This window comes from Vitis riparia, chromosome 2 (genome assembly GCF_004353265.1).
Source record: "Vitis riparia cultivar Riparia Gloire de Montpellier isolate 1030 chromosome 2, EGFV_Vit.rip_1.0, whole genome shotgun sequence".
NCBI classification, from domain to species: Eukaryota; Viridiplantae; Streptophyta; class Magnoliopsida; order Vitales; family Vitaceae; genus Vitis; species Vitis riparia.
In genome coordinates this window covers 13,259,652-13,279,367 of record NC_048432.1, presented here as the reverse complement: position 1 = coordinate 13,279,367, position 19,716 = coordinate 13,259,652, and the positions used below count along the sequence as shown (strand labels likewise).

General features: G+C 33.4%; 1 protein-coding gene and 1 long non-coding RNA gene across 2 annotated transcripts; both read left to right on the top strand.

Annotated features, from left to right (window-relative positions):
* Window positions 1–3,174: 3,174 nt before the first annotated feature.
* LOC117906587 (polygalacturonase-like) lies at window positions 3,175–5,601 on the top strand. The gene is made up of 4 exons (XM_034819681.1): window positions 3,175–3,845; window positions 4,430–4,719; window positions 4,810–5,038; window positions 5,120–5,601. Exons 1-4 carry the CDS (start codon window positions 3,402–3,404, stop codon window positions 5,336–5,338), a joined length of 1,182 nt encoding a protein of 393 aa, XP_034675572.1. The 5' UTR covers window positions 3,175–3,401; the 3' UTR covers window positions 5,339–5,601.
* Window positions 5,602–16,916: 11,315 nt separating this feature from the next.
* On the top strand, window positions 16,917–18,332 carry LOC117905462. Its single transcript, XR_004649736.1, has 2 exons — window positions 16,917–17,118; window positions 18,106–18,332. It is a non-coding gene; the product is annotated as an uncharacterized LOC117905462 (long non-coding RNA).
* The last annotated feature ends 1,384 nt before the right edge of the window (window positions 18,333–19,716 follow it).

The window sequence follows — 19,716 nt, the reverse complement described above, 5'->3', positions numbered from 1 at the left end:
TGTTACTTTGATTAGTGGCATGAAAAAAGTTTGGGGTGGTAGCACTTGAGACTATTCATTGACATGAACCTTGAGGAGCAGCTCATTTGATCCGGTCCTGAGTTTACTCCCTAATAATCACAATTCGAGTCCCCTTAGGGCCATTGGAAGATTTACCTGATTATTAATTTTAGGGTCTTGCGGGATTAATCGAGGTGTACGTAAGTTAACCTAGACACGATTATAAAAAAAAAAAAAAAAAAAAAAAAAAACTATTTGCTAACATGGTTCAAATTCAACACATTTTTTCATAAATTTAAGTTAAATATAATTGTGTTTAACTCATATTCATGTCGCCCTACATGATTTTTTATCAATTTATATACATGATTTGATTAAATTAATTATTTTAATTATGTTAATTAATTAATATAATTATAATTATTTAACTATACTAATTAATTAAATTTTTTTAAGTAATAAGTTAATTGAGTCACGAGATATCAAACCTAACCGACATATTAATAATAAATAAAAAAATCGCGTGTATCGAAGACAGCGACACGATGAAATCGGTCAACGCGGGTCAAACGAAGTCAAACCCGCTACCCCATTGCTGCCGAGGGGATTTGAACCCCAAACCTTTTGGTTTGGGGTTCAACCACTTACCATTTGGGCTAACTAGCCCCTTGATATATAATGTGCAAAACATATATATATACTTAAACTTAGTATGAAAATATTAAAAGAATATTTTAAAAAGCAAATTAATTATAATTAAATACAAGATCTTTTAATTAATTACCAAAAATATAAAAATTATATAATTTTCTTCATAATTTTTTTAATATCATTAATAATTAATTAAATATTAAAAAAATTATATATATATCATAATTTATTTTATATTGTTTAATACAATTGAATTAAATGGATCATATTTTAATATTAATATATATTTTAAAATTAGACATATTATAATCAAATATCATAATATTAGGTGTAATTTAATAATAAATATACACTTATAAAATTTATATTTTTATCGATACATACGATATTATTATCAAATATAATAAATCATGATATACATATATAAAAATTTTCAATAAAATAACTTTAGAATGTCTATTATACTTCTAATTATATTATTACGAGGTTTTCCTTACATTTTTATGAGTTTTTAACAATTTTAAGCTTATCAATATTTTTTTCCAAAATATCCGCCGATATATATCCGATATATCCGTAAAATCGAAGTACCGATATATCCGTGATTACCGATATTTTCATCCTTGGTTATAATAACAAATAATCAAATCATACATAAAGAAAAACAGTTTTGAAAACCCTGAACAAAATGAATGTGGATTTGTTTTTTCTCCCCCGGAAAAAGTTTCCAAAAGCATGGCAAAAGGTGGGTTTTTCCTCAAATATTTTAACGAATTCCCTCGTCATGAAACTCAAACAAGTTACGGAATCATGATTACAGGAAACATTAAAGTTGGGGGAAAATGAGGTCATGGGCATAAACCATAAACAAACAGGTGGAGAAATGGAAACTTTAATTGGTTATGAAGGAGAGTGATTAGGAGATAGCAGAAAAACTGGCGGTAGAGTTATGATTGAAGAACACCTTTACAGTAGTACCAAGGAAACGGGGTTTTGAAGTGTGGGAGAGGAGGTTGGGCGATATGACGCCGTTTTCTTCTCAGTTTTTTCTCCTCCACTAGTCACCCTCCAATGCATCTTATGCTCTTCCTTGTGCTTTTGCCCCTCTGCTTCCCACTAATTACTTTTATTGCCATTTGCCAAACCTTACACCATTTTTAAATTAGGTTTTTATTATCAATGTTCTTATTCTATTCCTCAAATGCTAATCCAAAACAAGTTACATTACTTTTCTAATCTAAATCAAGTTTATGTCTAAGGTGGTGTTTGTTTTTTGGTTGAATAGAAAAAACAAAAATATTTAGATTTTTCTCTTAAGTTAAAAATAACATGTTGACATCATCCAACATAACTAAATTGAACTTATTGATAACAAATTCACTTTAATTACGCTGATGTCAATATATTACTTTTCGCTGAATAAAAAAAGTCAAATATTTTAAATTTTTTTATTCAATCAAAAACCAAACACCACCTAACAGTCTCATTAGTTTTACTTTTTAGACTTGAGTTAATTACATTGACACCTCTTGAGATTTGGTGTATAATTAATCTATGTCAATATAGATTAAATTAAAATCCTTAATCTAATAAAGAAAAAAAAAGAACTAAAAAAAGGGATGGTTTGGTAATTTGAAGAGAAAACCGAATAAGGAGAAAATGCGGGGAAGAAAAATGGAAAGGAGAAAGAAAGAGGAAAGGTGTTGATCTTGCCCATAAAGCAAGAAGAAGACATACCAAAACACACCCTTTCAATAAATATGGAACAACAGAAAGAAAATATGAGAGAGTTACGGAAACAAGTGTGATAAGGGCCTGTTTGCATTGTCAGTTAACGGTTCTTCATTCTTCTTTCTTCTTTCTTCTTTCTTCTCTTTCTTCGTTCTTCAATAATAACCAACGCCCACTGCTCCCTCCCACTTTCTCCTATCTCAAGCAACCACGTACGTGCATTTGTCCTTTTTCCTCATTTCCCGTTTCCTTCTCTCCACCCTCTCACGTTATCAACCATCGCCCATTAATAAATATATATATATTTTTAAACTAATTCAATTTATCTTTGCCATGTCATGCCACTTGTCTTCCACGCAACTTAGTACAACGTATACCATATACCTATTTAGAATGCCTAGAATCAGATATACCTAATATAACAATATTTAAGATATTTTTTATATGTATTAACTGGGATATTATTTATTCTTTTCCCTTTTGTAACTTATCAAATATATTTTTGTATAAAGTTTTAAAAAATAATAAAAATCATAATTTCTTGATTGTGGGTATCTCAATGATCAAATGAAGGATGGATTATTTAAGTTCGCCATTGTTCATAAATTCCCAGGTTAGGTGATTTTGTGAAGAAGATAAATGAATTGAAATGCATATAATTTTTTTTTTTTTTTGAAGTATCCAAAGACTGACGTCCAAAAAAAAGGGAAGTGCAGTAGTACGCAAAGGGATAATTTAGTGAAGGGTGGCGCATAAAATAATATGGTGGGATCAAAAGCAGCCACCCTCTTCCTCCCTCTCACAGAGTTGAAGTTAATTGAGGCCGGTATCTTTGCTTTTGAGTTTTGATTTCTTTCATCACACTTCCGCCTTCAACTTCCCCTATAAATTCCTGCTCAAACCGCTTCAACTCCTCCACACCACACCATTATCATCTTCAACTCCCAACTCTCTATCCACACTCTCAACTTCCGATTCTATCGTTTTCTTTTTGTCTACTTCTTCCTTATCTACCAGCAATGGTGCAATACGTGAGTTCCAGTTCTCTACTTCTCGCCGCCGTTCTGTTTATGGTACTGCAGCCGTATTGGGCTACTGCAGTTACGTACAATGTGGTGAATTTGGGTGCTAAAGGCGACGGTCGTACTGACTCCACTAAGGCTTTTCTCAATGCATGGGCTGCGGCTTGTGGCTCCGCCTCGCCTGCTACCATTTACGTGCCGCCTGGGAGGTACTTGCTCCTCAATGCGGTGTTCCGTGGCTGCAAGAACCATGCTATCACCTTCAGAATTGATGCAACGCTGGTGGCTCCCTCGGACTATCGCGTTATCGGCAACGCTGCAAACTGGCTAGCCTTCCAAGATGTCACTGGCGTTTCCATCATCGGCGGGGTCCTCGACGGCCAGGGGACTGGTTTGTGGGCCTGCAAGAGGTCCGGCAAGAGTTGCCCCAGCGGCGCCACGGTATGTTGAATCCACACCTCGTCTTTTCACTCTTTCGCTTATCATGTCGTAATGAAACAGTGATCGGGTAGGGGTAGTTCTGTCATTTCAGTGATAGGTTCCTGTTTGGTTGCTGTGAAAATCTGGAAACTCAGAACAGTTTCCACCTCCATTAAGGTTATTCTGATTCTCATTCCATTTTCTCACTAACCAAACTGAACATGATAACTTGGCTTACCTGTCGAAAGACCATCGTGTCCTCACCAAACAATCCATTTTTTAGCTTCTCGGAATTATGCTTTTTAAGGAGCCATGGACCAAGAATTCACTCGACTTTGGTAATGGTAATTTCAGAGCAGCAATCGTATGTGTCATAAGTGAGGCCCACTAAGGTGGACCCCACAACGAAACTGCGGTTAAATGTAGCAGCCGTCATCACTTAATCACTTAATCACTGTAAATAGCGTGGGCCTTATTGCACTGACAGAAATCCAAGCATGGTTGCTGTAAATGAGATGTTTAGCTTGGAAACCGTTCCTCTTTAATAAGGTGGCTTGCGATTTACAGCATCATTTAATGGGAGTTTTTCTTGTGTGTATGTTCAGACACTGGGACTTACCAAGTCCAACAACATCCTCATCCGTGGATTAACATCACTCAACAGCCAAATGTTCCACATTGTCATCAACGGCTGTCACGTTGTGAAACTTCAGGGAGTGAGGGTCTCTGCCTCCGGCCACAGCCCAAACACCGACGGCATCCATGTACAGTTATCGTCCGGGGTCACGATCTTGGACACCCAAATCAAGACCGGCGACGACTGCGTCTCTGTCGGCCCAGGCGCCACCAACCTGTGGATCGAGAATGTTGCCTGTGGACCAGGCCATGGCATCAGGTAAAGCTCATTTAACCAATTCAGTCGCTTTTTCGTATTTATTTATTTAGAGATTCGGGACTTACGTGGACGCACGTGTTTTTGGTGCAGCATTGGAAGCCTAGGCAAGGACCTCAAAGAAGAGGGTGTCCAAAATGTGACAGTTAAGACGGTTACTTTTACCGGTTCACAAAATGGGGTGAGGATCAAGTCATGGGCCAGGGCCAGCAATGGGTTTGTTAAGCGTGTTGTTTTCCAACACATACTCATGGTCAATGTCCAAAACCCCATCGTCATTGACCAAAATTACTGCCCCGGCCACAAAAATTGTCCTGGACAGGTACCATCTCCGACTATAATTTTAATTGGGCCTAGGCCCAATGAATACTTCCCCATCTAATTCTGAATCCAATTTTTGCAGGTTTCTGGAGTAAAAGTTAGCGATGTAACATACCAAGATATCCATGGCACATCTGCAAGTGAAGTTGCCATGAAGTTTGATTGTAGCTCCAAAAATCCATGCAGTGGGATAAAACTAGAAGACGTTAAGCTCACTTATAGGAACAAAGCCCCTGAATCCTCGTGTGTCAATGCAGGTGGGATGGCTTCTGGATTTGTCGAGCCCGCCAGTTGTTTGTAATGAGGAAAAAAACAAAGAACAAGACAAATTTAAGTAATAGAATAATGAAAAATAGGAAGAAAATATATGGGGTGCATTAGGGTGCCCAAAGGCCTAGCATAAGAAATAATACCAGTTAAATTATTTAGCATGGAGTGATAGTGAAATAGGCGACAGAATTGTTGCTTGAGCCTGTGGCTGTGATGAGCCCTTTGGGCTTCATGCCTGGCCTTGCCCTAGTCATAGTAGCTGCTCAACCCCCTTGTTGGGTGATTGTTCCAACAAATTATTGTAACAAAATGTGATTTGATGAATGGATTTATGATATTATTCATAGTTTATATGCTCCGAATTGCACAACTTTAACACTCTACATTGATACAAGATCACAAGATATGATTAATAACCATGTTAAAATAATTGTATTTTTATGAAATTTTAGTTCTATGCCATTGTTTACTGAGTTTAATAATTACAATTCTTCACTTTATTTTTATTTTTTTAAATATTTTTATAAAATTTATTTCACTTATTTTAATTATTCTTCTTCAAGTTTAAATAATTCAAAATTTTAAACTTATTTATTTATTTTGTATTTTTTTAAATAATAAAACTAAATATGAGAAAAATACTATTTTTAATATTTGTTTAATTATTTTCTTGGTACTTCCTTATGAACAAAGAGAATGACAATGAAATTTTATCAAACAAAATTCGTTTGGGTTATATTTTATTGAGTTGTGGAGGCAAACTCTCATACCCTCTTTGTTAATTGCTAATTTCTATAGGCGTGGTTGTGGATGGCATTTCCACATCAGCTGCCACTATGCCAACAAAACAAGCGCTTTCGATAATTGGATCAGTTAATAAATTCTTATTTGGATGGCAAAAAATCAATTTTAATAATTAAAGTTTGTTTCTTTGGATGTGATGATATAAAATAATAATGAGAATACCAAGATCAACTTAGATAAGTTAGTCACTGTCATATGAATGAGGAAAGCATAGTGGGATGGTGGCATCTGCCTATCCGCCCTTGGGGAGGATAAACCGGGTATAGGCGATTATACAGCATAATGGCAATGGGAATGGGAATGGAAAAGGTGCATCTGCAGGTCCGCCTATGTTGGGTCAAGTTCTGCAATTAACTAGTGTTGACTTAACATGGAGACAGAGAGATGGGGTCACCCTTTTGGCTCTTTTGGCCGCTGCCAGCCTACCACTACCACCGCACGAAACTCCATATAAACTTCCCTCAGCTGCAGGTGTTCTTTAGACCATGGCTTCTCCACCAGAAGCTTGGCTTGTAGACATGTTCTTTGATTTAAGGTTATGTGTCCAAGTTGTGATAAACATAGTGAAATCCGGAATAGGAGTGAAGGGTGGTTCGGATTGGGATTCATTCCACCTTATGCATATGCCTGGCTTCACTTGGAACAATGTCTTTTGGCTACTCCTGAGTGTGGCTGCCTTTTCCTTTATCTCCATCCAAGTCCACATACGTCTCCGAGTGGTAAGGGAGTTGTCCATTCCCTTCACTGCTTCATTGATGGGCTCACTCATTTTTCCCCAGACACTCTTTTGGTATATGTATCCTATCCTCATCCTCCCATCTTTTTGGTCCTCTTGGATTGCCAATACTATGGGGTGGTTACGAGGCATTGCTTCTGCAGCTCCCATCTGTAACATTACAATCAGCGCAACCCACCAACCACAGACAGAAGAAGTAGGTCAAGTCGATGAGTGGCATCCCCAAGAAGAGCAACAGAACATAGAAGATGGAAGTCTGGAAGCCACTGGAGCTGATGAACAAGTGTAACCATTGATAAGTACTTGAAACTCCTAATTTTCTTTCTTTTTCCTTGTCAATTCTGATAAGCACTAGCTGCTTGTTTTAGGATTGTTGATACTATTTGTTCCAAACCTTTGTTTTTGTCTTTGTTATGGGCTTAATAGTGATGTTACGCAGATTCTTCGGGCTGTTTGCTGTCAAGGATTTTGCCCATATCCCCCTTCCCCACGCCCCTCCTCCTCTGCACACGCGCGCGTGTGCGCAAAATTTATGGATCCTAAGTTGAATTTTAAAACTTCGTTTAATATATATTAAGATACGAAGAAAGGGAGAATTATCTTTTGGGGTAAATGGACCCTAAATTAACAAAAGGTCCATATAATTCTTCAAATTGAGTTGAAGGATATGAAATAGTAACGGACAAATATACCCTTTAAAAACACATATAAAATATTTTATAAAATTAAGTTAAATAATTTTTTTCAATAATTTTTTTTTTCAAAAATACTAAATTAAATAAAAGTAGTTTTCAAAAATATTAAATTAAATAATTTTTTTTCAAAAATATTAAATTAAAATTTTTTTTCAAAAATATTAAATTAAATATTAAATTAAATAAATTTATTTTTAAAAATATTAAATTAAATAAAAGTATTTTAAAAAATATTAAATTAAATAAAAATATTTTTCAAAAATATTAATTTTTTTCTCAAAATCAACAAAGGGCATTTTTGGAAATATTGAAGGATGATATCCTTCAACTCAATTTCCATATTTTCATTGGGTCTTGGGCTCAATTTGAAGAGTTACATGGACCTTTTGTTAATTTGGGGACCCATCTACCCCAAAACATAATTCTCCCTCGAAAAAAAACACATTTATGAATTTTAAATAAAAATTATTCAAAATAAATAAAACATTCTATAAAATACATTTATTTACAATTATTTTCTTATCCTAATCCATTTTCATTCCTTCAATACATTAAATTTAGCTTTCAATCTTTTTATTTTTTTATATGAAAATTTTATTTTCTTTTAACCTTTTTGTCTCTCAATGCCTTCTATATGCTTAAACATTAATTAGACTTTCATATTTTATCAAATAAGGGTGAATTTATTAGATGCCTTTTTTGATTTTATTTTTAAAATTAAAATTTTCTATATAAATTACATAAAAAGTATAATTAAATTTATCTCATATCTTTAAAAAAAACATTTTAAAAAATTTTAAAATTTGAAATAATAATTTTTTGTTTGATATCTTAATTTTTTGAACAATTTTAAAAATAATTATTTTTTTCTAATATCTAATATTATAAATATCATATATATATATATATATATATATAAAAGTTATTATTATTTTCCTTTATAATTTTTGCTACTTAATAATTATTTTAATATTTTTGAAAAATATATATGAAATACATGTTCAAATTAGTTTTCCAATTAACTAGAGAAAAAAAAAAGGGAGAGGTAACGATATTTCTATGGATATGGTTATATTGAGAGCAGTGTTTGAAAAATCATTTTTTTTTTTGTTGAGATATTGACGAAAAATCACTTATAAGTAGAAAATAAGTGAAATCTTTGATGTATTCAGTATTCCACTTGTTAATATATATGATGATAATAAATATGTTAAAGTTTATTATTAAAAAATAAGTAAATAAATTTAAATTATTTTATTTTAAATTTTATTTATTTAATTAATAAATATATAAAAACCATCATTATATTTTTCTTAATAAATATTTTTTAATATCATTTATATAATAATTAAATATTAAAAAGTCATATATGCATCATCATTTATTTTATATTATTGAATGTATTTGAATTAAATAAATTATAGTTTTAATATTAAATATATTATCATTTATCTCATTAATCCTATTTTAAAAAATTACTATCACTTTACTTTTAAATTTTTTATATATATTCTTTTAGTTTTGAATGTTTTTATTTTAAAATATTAAAAATATAAATTTATTCAAATAATAATAAAATATAAAAAATAATGAAATTAGAATATTTTATAAATTAAAATTAATTTAATTAGATAAATAATAAATTATTAAGATCGATATATCCTTGTTTATCGATATTTTTCTTTTTAACTATATTTATATCAATTACATTTAAAAAATAATTTTAATATGTATATTTTTTATTTATTTTATCATTTTGAAGTTTTTCTAAACATTTTAATGAATTTTGAATATTTTTCATATCCATATTTTTGTTAAAATATTCATTAACATTTTTGCGATATTTCTTATATATTCATAAAATCGAAATATCATATTTACAGATATTTTAAACTATAATTAAAAGTTAATTCCTGGTTAATTGATTTAATTCCATTTCGTCATCTCCAGGGAAACTTAGCAAAGAATCTGGTTGTGCAACGCGTTAACCGTCGAAAATTCTTGTGAAGAGCTTGGCCCACACTCTTTACTTTATTCGAATTCTTGCTCCTGTATAGGCATTCACTTTTTATTCCAGACTTGGGTGCCACTCATATATGTTCATTTATATATATATATATATATATAGATATATACATGTATAGGAAAAGTTACTTTGTCATATGCGGTAGGAAAGTAATGTAATTTTATGATTATTTATTTGTTTATATAAATAAAACTAACTAATCCTTTAAAAAAATTAAATATTTTTAATTAAGGGCATGTTTTATTCTAAACAAATTTAAAGGAAAATGAGAGATAAATAAAACATGGAGGAAAAAAAATTAAGATAAATAAATAATTGTGATATATTATTTTTAATTTTTTTAATTTATTTTAACTCTTATATGAAATAATTTAAAAATATATAAATTTTCATTATTTTTTACATAATTTTTATATTAAAATTAAACATAAAAAATTATTTTTTAAAATATTTTTTTCTCTTTAGTACTTTTTTAAAATCATTTAAAACCATAGATTGGGATAAAAAGCATTTTAAGTTTATTTTGTATGTGTTATAAATATTAAAAATGATTTCTAAAATGATTATGACGTAATTTAAATTTGGACGTTTTTTGCTTATACTGTGTTTTTTATTTATTCAGAGCAATAAAAAAGAGAAAATAATCCTAGCAGAAACCAAGGTATTTCCCCGGTTCACTTTATGTTAATGACTTAATGTACCTCCAAAGTAGAAAGGAACAAGTATTTCTTCTCGGGGCTTTTCTTTGTTCAAGAGTAGCGTAGGAGGGTCTTTCTTTATATTCATCTGAAACCCTTGCCTTTACCTTCACCTCACTACCTAACTCTTTCAACACCTCTCAATTCCATCAAGAAGACCACAAACCATAGCCGAGGATATGTGCTGCGTCAATTCAAGGTTCTCCGTTCCGTATGCGATCAACATCTTCAAAACATTCCAGGTAGGAACACTGGGTTGGGATTGGGATCCATACAACATCATGGGAGATCTCAGTTGGATGAAGGTGATTTGTCTTCTCCTCCTCCTCCTTGGGTTTTCCTTCATCTGCATTGAAGGTCCCCCCACTCCTTCAATCAATCCACGGTACGTCCGTCTCCGTCTCTCAGTCGAGTACTTCTCTATCCCCATGGCTATTTCTTTAATAGCCTCACTCATTTTTCCTCAAACACTTTTCTGGTGTATCTTCTACCCTATGATCATGCTCCTACCTTGCTGCTCTCCCTGGCTTCACAATCTTCTGGTTTGCCTTCATGCCATGGCCTCTAGAGTTCCAGGCTATATCTTTATCATCACTGCAACCGCCCCTCCATCACACCTTGCTGACGCTTCACAAGTCATTGAGGGTTATCCTGGAGCAGATGACCCCGGATCAGAAGGGTCAGAACATGGAGATCTGGAGGCAAATCCGGCTGATCACCATGTTGTGATGATCACTTGAAGATAAATATATCTATATATTTTGAAGAAGGTTTTGTTGCCTTTTAATGGTGAACCAAACAACTCTGGTTATGTTGGTCCATATGTCACAATCATATAGAGAGCATCATAACCAGAGTTCTTTAGTTGACGATTCAGAAGTAATGAAAACTTTTTCAAAATATATATATAGATATATATATATATATATACTGCCGTTGTTGTAATTTGTCCTTTTTCTTTTATTTTGAAGAAGGTTTTGTTGCCTTTTAATGGTGAAGTAAATCATTCTGGCTATGCTACTGTCACATCTACATATATATGTTTTGTGGTATGGTCTTCTTCCTCTCTGATTGGTTTTCAGTGTGAAGAAGTTCCAGATTGAAGGGAGATAATCTGTATGTTTGATATGATTAATTGAAGTTAGAATTTCCTTGAGTGTTAAATGATACTAATCATAAGCAGAATGCCTCAGAAATTTTATTTCATTATTAGTATTGTTTCAAGGATGCATATTTGTATGCCCCATCAAGACATACAATCAATCATCACAAGTAGAAAAGGCTGGTCAACAAAGCAGCATGGTCGGCTAAGAAAGGGCCTACCTCATAATAGGAACAAATTAAAATTATATTTATTCTGCATTGAACAAAATCAACTAAACTTTTCATAATTCACTTTACCCTTATTTACTCATTTCTATGAAGCATCCATTAAGGATAGAAATTAGGGTGAAGATGAATCGAAATATATATTATATAAATTTAAAAGAGAAATTAAAATTTAACAAAATTATATTTTTATTTGTATGAGAATGATTTTTTATTTTTTATTGTTTAAATTCTTCATATCTAGTGAACTATTGAATGAAAAATAAAAATGGATTTGGTATTTCCAGCTAAGTCATTTTTCTTTTCCATTTGTTGACCAAATTTCGCCAGCTAAGTCAATATCTTAAGTTTAAATTGAGGTGGTCTTCTCATGGTGGGGGCCTTGGAGAGGGATAGTGCGCGGACCGTGTCAAAAATGTTAAAAATTTAATATAAAAATAAAGGAAAATTCTTGGAAACTTCATGCGACACATGATCAGGTTGAAATTATGGATAGCAAGTCGCTTTTGATCATTGACCGCCAATTGATTCGCCCATTTCCCTTATTGCAAGTATAAGCTGATGAACTTTTTCCCACCCATCCTCCCTCCGGAAGAAGGAAGACTTCACAAAATTTCAATTAAATTTTTTGACGATGTACTGGATTTCACCATGTAAACAAAACTGGGTCACATAGCCTTAAAAAAAAAAATCAGTGTTGTCACTCTATTTTTAATCTTTTGTTCAAAAGCAATATATCTTTCAATAAAATTAATACATCATCTTAAACAAGAACTTTTTAAGTATTGAAAAGCAAATTAAAATATGCTTTAGTATACTAACAGAATTTTAGAGGCCAAGTTTCAAAATATCGATCATCAAGTGGGGACACCAATTATTAATCTAGGAAAGGACATTGTCTAAAATGATACAATGTTATCTCTCTCCTTTGTTTTTTTCCAAAAATTTTGGTAGCAATTTATGGCTACTAGTTCCTTGAGAAAAATAAAAAATAAAAAATTGAAGCAACTTATTGCATCAAATTTTATTTTAATTTTCCATTAACATCAATTTAACAATCACTAAGGTTATGTTTTATTTCAAAAAATACCGAGGAAAAAAAAGTATTAAGAAAAATGATTTTTTTCATATATAAGTTTTATGAAAAATATAAAAGAAAATAAATTATAATTAAAACTAATTAAAAATTTGTACATTTTTTAATCGTTTAAGTTTTATATCAATGAGTTAAATAAGTGAAATAAGTTTAAAATAGTAAATAAAAATAATTTATTGATTTTAAATATGCATCAATTATTATTAAAACTAATTAAAAATTTATATATTTTTTAATTGTTTAATTTTTACACCAATGAGTTAAATTAATAAAATGAGTTTGAAATAGTAAATAAAAATAATTTATTGATTTTAAATATTTTTTTTATTTTTTTCACTTTTTATTTTTCCTCCATTTTCTTTTATATTTTCCCTTAAATTTTAAAAAACCAAACATAGCCTAAGGAAATAATTATCATACGATACACTTAATTATTGTTATTTTAGGAAATGAAAGAGAGAGTGAATTACTATTCATACTTAGTTTTCTTGTCCATTCAATCCTTTTGTAGCATCAACAATCCATTTTAAACATGGAACCCTTTCAAAAGTACCAACCTGGCTTATCATATTTGAAACAAGCAATTGGGAGTGTTAGAGGAATTTTTTTTTTTTAAGTATAATTTTTAAAAAATATTATTAAAAAAATAAATATTTTAAAAATAAATACAAAAATACCGAACTTTTATCACTTGTGTATGCGAATTCATTTTTTTTTATTATTAAATTTGGATTTTGAAAATTTGAATTCATTTTTTTACACTAAATTAGTATTTTGAAAAAAGAAGTTCATTGGTATATCTTAAAAGTTACTATATTGAAATGGTCTTTTTAGAAAATAAATTTATTTATTTTTCATATATGAAAAAAAAAGATAAGTTAGGTTTTACATTGAAATTGTTTTTTTTTTTTAAAAAAAAAAAGACTTCTATTTTAAATTAAAAACATGATAATTCTAAAATTATTTTTGATGGAATAGGATTTGAAAAATATTTTTAAAAATTATACTACCAATGTAGAAAGAACTTACATGGGATGCTTTCTCCTAAGTCTTATGAGTTATCTTCTAGACTAATATACGGTTCTTAAAAAAGAAAATAACAAAGGAAAGAAAATAAAAAGGAAAGGTCTAAGGAAAAAAAAATTAAATTTAAAAATATTTTATTTATTTTAATTATTTTTTAAAAGTTTAAATATGAGAAAAATATTATTTTTAATATTTTTTATTATTTTCTTAGTTCTTCCTCATAACCAAAGAGAATGACAATGAAACTCTCATACCCTCTTTCTTAATTGCTAATTTTTATAGGGGGTGGTTGTGGATGGCATTTTTCATCTGTCACTCTCCCAACAAATCAAGCGCTTTTGGGATGGCCGAATCAGTTAATAAATTTTTATTTGGGTGGATAAATATCAATTTTAATTATTAAAATTTGGTTCATTGGATGTGATGATATACAATCATGCGAACACCAGACGAACTTAGATAAGCTAGTCACTGTCATCATATGAATGACGAAATCATAACCCAACATCTTCAATCACAAAGGAAATAATTATCATGATTTGACCATTCAAAGCTTATTGGTATTTTGCAACATCAAAATCTTTTATTTATTTCCTCTCCAATTGTTTTTTGTTTATTTAGAAAGTCAAAAAAATAAAAAGAAAAGTTTCCCCAATATAAAATAAATCTACACAAAATCATCTTTTTTTTATATATATAATATTGTAGACCCCCATTTGGGAGATCTTAATTTTTTTAATATAACATTGAGGAGCCGGGCAGCACCAGAGATAAAGTGGAGGGGGGTCCCTCTTTTTCTCCACACCCGGGAAATTAGCTGCAGAGGCATGGACAGGCCATGCTGGTGGGTAAAAGGCACCATACTTGCTGATGCATGAACAGGAGGAGGCAGGTAGTGGCTTGCTGTGGAAGATAGAAACAGGAGGAGATAAAAAGGAGGTTTTTGGCTTCAAGCGGGGGATCGAGAGCAGAGGAGGGGGAGGAAGCTGGAAAGGATCTGAAGATCCATTCAACAGGAGGCTCTTGGTCCAGGTATATTTTTAGTTTGTTTTGCTTCCCCCTGTTTTGAACTGCCCTCCCCTGTTTCTAATCACTTGTGGATTCCTTTGACACTTGAAGACCGCTTGTGCACTCTGTTTTTTTTGTTTTGGGTTGCCCTGAGTTTGGATTCATCATTGCATTTGTTTTTATTTTTAAGATATCATGCCCGTGTTTCCTTTTGATTCCACCCAAACCCCTCCCATTGACATCTGTGGAATGGGGTGAGGCTTGACAGCTTTCTTTTTATATATATGTACATGCTCTGTTTTTCTTGCACCTATTTTCCTGTCAAGTTTTCTTTTTTTTCCTTGAAACGTTGAATGCCGCACCTCATACTGGTCATCTGGGTTGAGGCGTTTATGGGAAAGCTCAGGTCCCTTCCATAGATACAGGTTGTTTCGTTTCCTCATTTTGATAGTATTGGAGAGGGGCGCAGGATTAGCAAGAGTGCCGTATTGAAAGCTGCTTGTAATGGGGATGTGTTGCAATTTTTGGTCAATGAAGTTGCCATATCCATTTACTCTAAGGAAGATCCTGATGAGGTTTTAAAGTCCTTTGATCCTTTGCAGCCTTTGATGATGAAAAATTCATTCTCAGAGGGTGTTAATGCCAGCTTGGGGGGATTTTCCTTCCATCCTAAGGAGGTCACACAAAATATCCAAAAAAGCGTTGTTGGACATATTCATCTAAACAAGCCGTTGTTGCAAGATTTGAAAGCAAGATCATTCTCTCTCACCACTTTCCCTATGTCACGTGCATGAACCATGCATGCATGGTCACTCACCGAACCCCATGCGTGGCCATTTCTATTCCTCACCAAGTCATCCCATACAAACCCATTTCTCTCTCTAGACTTATTCATACCCATTTTCTACGCTTCATGTACCTCACCATCCTCTCATACCCGTGCATACCACCGATCCTTCCAATACCCATCTTACCCACATGTCTTCATGAAGAACCCCCTCCAACTAATCCCATCTTGTATTTTCATGCCCACTAGCGTGCTTACCAATATTCAATTCATTCCATGTTTCCAAGCCCACCGCCTGCACTTTATAATCCTCATATTCACTCCCATGCAAATGCTCACCATTCCATATAACCATTTTTTCCCTCACTTGCCTTCTCACCCAACTTGCCCATGGCTGCCATTCACACCCGCCACCCACCCATAACGCCCACACTATCACCTCTCTATCACGTCCGACGCCATGCATGATCATGTTGATGAGTGCATGATCTCCTAGGGCACCTTGCTTCTCAAGCTTACCTCGCCCATATTGCACACCCACCGAACCCTTCAAGCCCGTTTCTCTCTCTATATCATCTTACCATACTCACCACATACCAATATCCCCATTTATCTTTTCAATCTCTCTTCCATTCATATTCATTTTCTTAATCCCGTGCACGCAATCTCATAATACCCGAGGTGGTTTCCCACTTTGTGGCTTGGTCTAAAGCAAGCCCAGGTGCGGAGATGAAAGTTTCTGTAATGACCGGGTATTTTATGCCACGTTAGCATTTTTAGTTTGAAAAGTCTTATACTGTGTAATGGTTGAAAAGTAAAAAAAAAAAGTGTTTGGAGAACACGTGTCACTTTCGGATTGGTGAATTTCGTTTTATTGTGTCGGTCAATTAAACGAGTTGAAATTTTATGCCATGTCAGCCTTAGGATAGAAAATTTCTTAGGATTTTAGAAATTGGAAATTTCCGGGAACGAAAAACGAAAACGAAAATGAAAAATAAATAAATTAGGATTAATTAGAATTAATTAAGAAAAATAAATAAATCAATTAAATTAAATTGATGAATAATAAAATTGAGAAAACTAGTTTTAGATTGATGGTAATAAATAAATTGTGTGTTAAAAAAAAATGAATTGGAAATAAAATAAAACAATTAGAATAAACAAAAGAAAAGAAAATAAAAGAAATAAAATAAATATATGCAATGGGCTTTGAATATTAGTCGTAAGATAATGGGTTGTAAAAGAAAATAATAATAATAATAGTGGATTGGGCTTAGATTTTGAGTTGGGCTTGGATGTGGGCTTAAGTGGCTGGTGGCTTTTGAAAGCCATGTGAAGTGGGCTGGTGGCTTTTAAAAGCCAAGTGGGCTGTTTAAAAAAAAAAAAGGGGGAAAAGGAGGAGTTTTGAAACGGCCAGAACGCGGGGAGAAGAAGGAAAGGAATAGTGGCTGTGGAATTAGGGCACTCGCCGGATCTTTGACCGGCCGTTTGGACGGCCAAACGATCTCCGTTTTGGCCCAAATTTGGAGGGAGTACTCTATTCGACTAGAGGAACAAGCCTACGGTGACTGATTTCGTTTTTAACGGCCAAATTTTCAGATCTGAGGTAGGGGACCCTAACCCTAAAACTTAAATTTTTATGTTTTTCCCTTGAGAAAAAAATTGTAAATATTGTCATTATGAGTTAATTAGGAATTATAGGTGTTGTATGAATTTTTCTAGAATATTTGGAGTTTGTTTGGAATTTTTAGAATTTCGGGAAGTTGATTTTGATTGATAATTAATTGTTTTGAAATGTTAAAAATTATTAGATGGGTTGGAAAATTCCAAAATTTGGGTTAGATTTCAAATATAATGATTTGTGAATTTTTAGGCATTGGTTAGAATATTTTTGAAAATTTTAGGGTAAAAAGTTAGTTAATTTCGGATGATAGAAATTATTATAATGGTTGAAAATTTTTGTAAGTGTGGTAAAATTTCAAGATTTTTGATATGCAAATTTTTGAATATTTGTTTGAGACATTATCGGAAACTTTAATGTGTGAAATTATTTTATTGGATTATTGGGAAATGTTGAGATTGTTGAATTATTGAGGAACATTGGAATTATGGCATTCATGTGCATCATGGTTATGTGAAATAAATAAATAAAATTATGAAGATTGTGAAAAGTGTATGAAATGGAAAAAAATGAAATAGAGATGAGAAGTGGAAGCCCGTGTGGGGCGAATTAAGAAGGGAGAGAGATCCCTAGGGTGAAAGACCCAAAAGTTTACCTCGAGAAGACTCCGAATGAGGAGTGTATTTGGGTGCGGACGCGTATCCTTCGGTGAAAGCCCGAGAACAATAGTGCATTGTATGACTGTGTGTCACACATTCATGTGCATTCATGTAATTATTGAATATTGTGAAATTGTGTATAATATTATATATTAAATTATGTGATTGATTGATACTGTTGAATTGTTCCTTTTGTGTTGAAGTGTCTTTTTCGTATTATTTGAAACTTAGTAATCCCCTTAACCCCTTGGGTGTTAGGCACCCTACTGAGCAATGTGGAAATGCTCACCCCTTCCTTGTTACACCTTTTTAGATGCAGATATCTCTCCTGAGGATCCACAAGTGGGGCAGGGAGGACTTCAGGATGCTCCTGGAGCGGCCTAGTGGAGCATAGCATTTTTGTTATTGTGTTTCTTTTTGGATTTTGGGATTTGTTTTAGTGATTATGACTCATGGATTTGTTATGAAGCTTTATTTTGATTAATTTGTTAATTGGGAATTTTTATTTTGGATTATAATGAATATTTATTTAATCTTGTTGTCTTGAGTAGTTTTGAGATATTATAGTTTATGAGAATTCTAGTGGGATGTATGAAAAAAAAAAATAAAAAATCCAGAGTGTTTTGGTTGACTGCCAACGTGGAATAGGAGGAACCCTTAGGGTCAAACCTTTGACCTGGGGTCACGGGTCAAATTTTGGGTCGCCCGGAATTTGGGTCGTGACAGTTTCCACGTGATGAATAGCAACAACACTCCAGGGAAGGGTGCAAGCTTCGTCAGCAGGGCGCCAATCAGTTGATGACCCCAGTGCATTGATTTCGAGGGTAAAGACGAGTGTCCGGAATAGCATAGAGAGAAAGAAATCATGCACCGTGCCAACACTGATGATGACGCTGTCGTTTCTCGTGCTCAAGCTCAGCAGCATCACATGCCCTCTTCCTCGCCTGTCAAAGATGTTACTCCTCATTGTGGAACGAAGCATAACCGTTCCATCTTAGATCTGAGCGATCATCATTCCACTCCCCGCAATCATGACGGCTCCGGATTTGGCACTGTATACAAGGTTAAGTTGATAAGAATGTTAGAGTTGGGTTCCCTCTCCGTCGTTGTCAAGGTTTCAAGCAAAAAAAGAGTTCTACTCGGCGCAAGGAGCTCTTCAGGCTCAGATATGCATGTTTCCCCCAGGAGCATTGTGCAAGGGCATGCATGCTCCTTATTGCAAGTAAGAGAAGTAGATGGCCATAAGCTGGTGCAGGTTCAAAATCCAGGGGCAAATGAAGTTGAGTGAAATGGTTTTTGGGCGGAGTCATCACCAGGAGTGAGCATCAAACTGTCTTGCTCCCGGTGCTGTAGAAGCGGGAGTTGATCAGTGAGAAGATTGAGAGACTTGAAATTACACATGGATCGGCCAGCCAAAGCAAGAAAGGGAGGACTTCATTTTACTCAAGACAGAGTGTCAAAGCAGTTTGTGATAGATGGGAACAAAGTCATACTGAGTGTTCCCAGTCTGGAGACCAGAGTTGAGGAAACTGTGAACTCTGAGACTTTATTTCAGATCCAGTCTCAGGTACAAGAAAACCTAGGGTCTCGGCCGACCGAGATAAATGAGATATGGCAGCCTTGTATACTTGATTCATAGAGAGCAAGTCAACGTTAGTATGAGAATTGGTGGTGGCCGGCAGGAGATCCTTGAGAGAAGTTTCTATTCCACGTGGAGGGGTCCCTTTTGATGATGAGACAATCTTCTTTGCCGCTTTGGTGAGTCAGCCTACTGCCCACCTCAAAAAGCTTGTGGATCAAAATCCTATGGGGCTATGGTATATCCTCCTGAAGCTGCCATAAAAAGCCCAGGCCCATTTCTAGCATGGCATGCATGGCCACCATTGATCCAGGTGCCATTTCACATTTTGCCATCTTTAACTTT

Excerpts from the sequence above, each read along its gene's own strand:
- LOC117906587 (XM_034819681.1), top strand. The coding sequence starts at position 3,402 with ATGGTGCAATACGTGAGTTCCAGTTCTCTACTTCTCGCCGCCGTTCTG. Across the intron at positions 3,846-4,429 it reads GTTGCCCCAGCGGCGCCACG|ACACTGGGACTTACCAAGTC; the intron begins GTATGTTGAATC and ends GTGTATGTTCAG. Across the intron at positions 4,720-4,809 it reads GGACCAGGCCATGGCATCAG|CATTGGAAGCCTAGGCAAGG; the intron begins GTAAAGCTCATT and ends TTTTTGGTGCAG.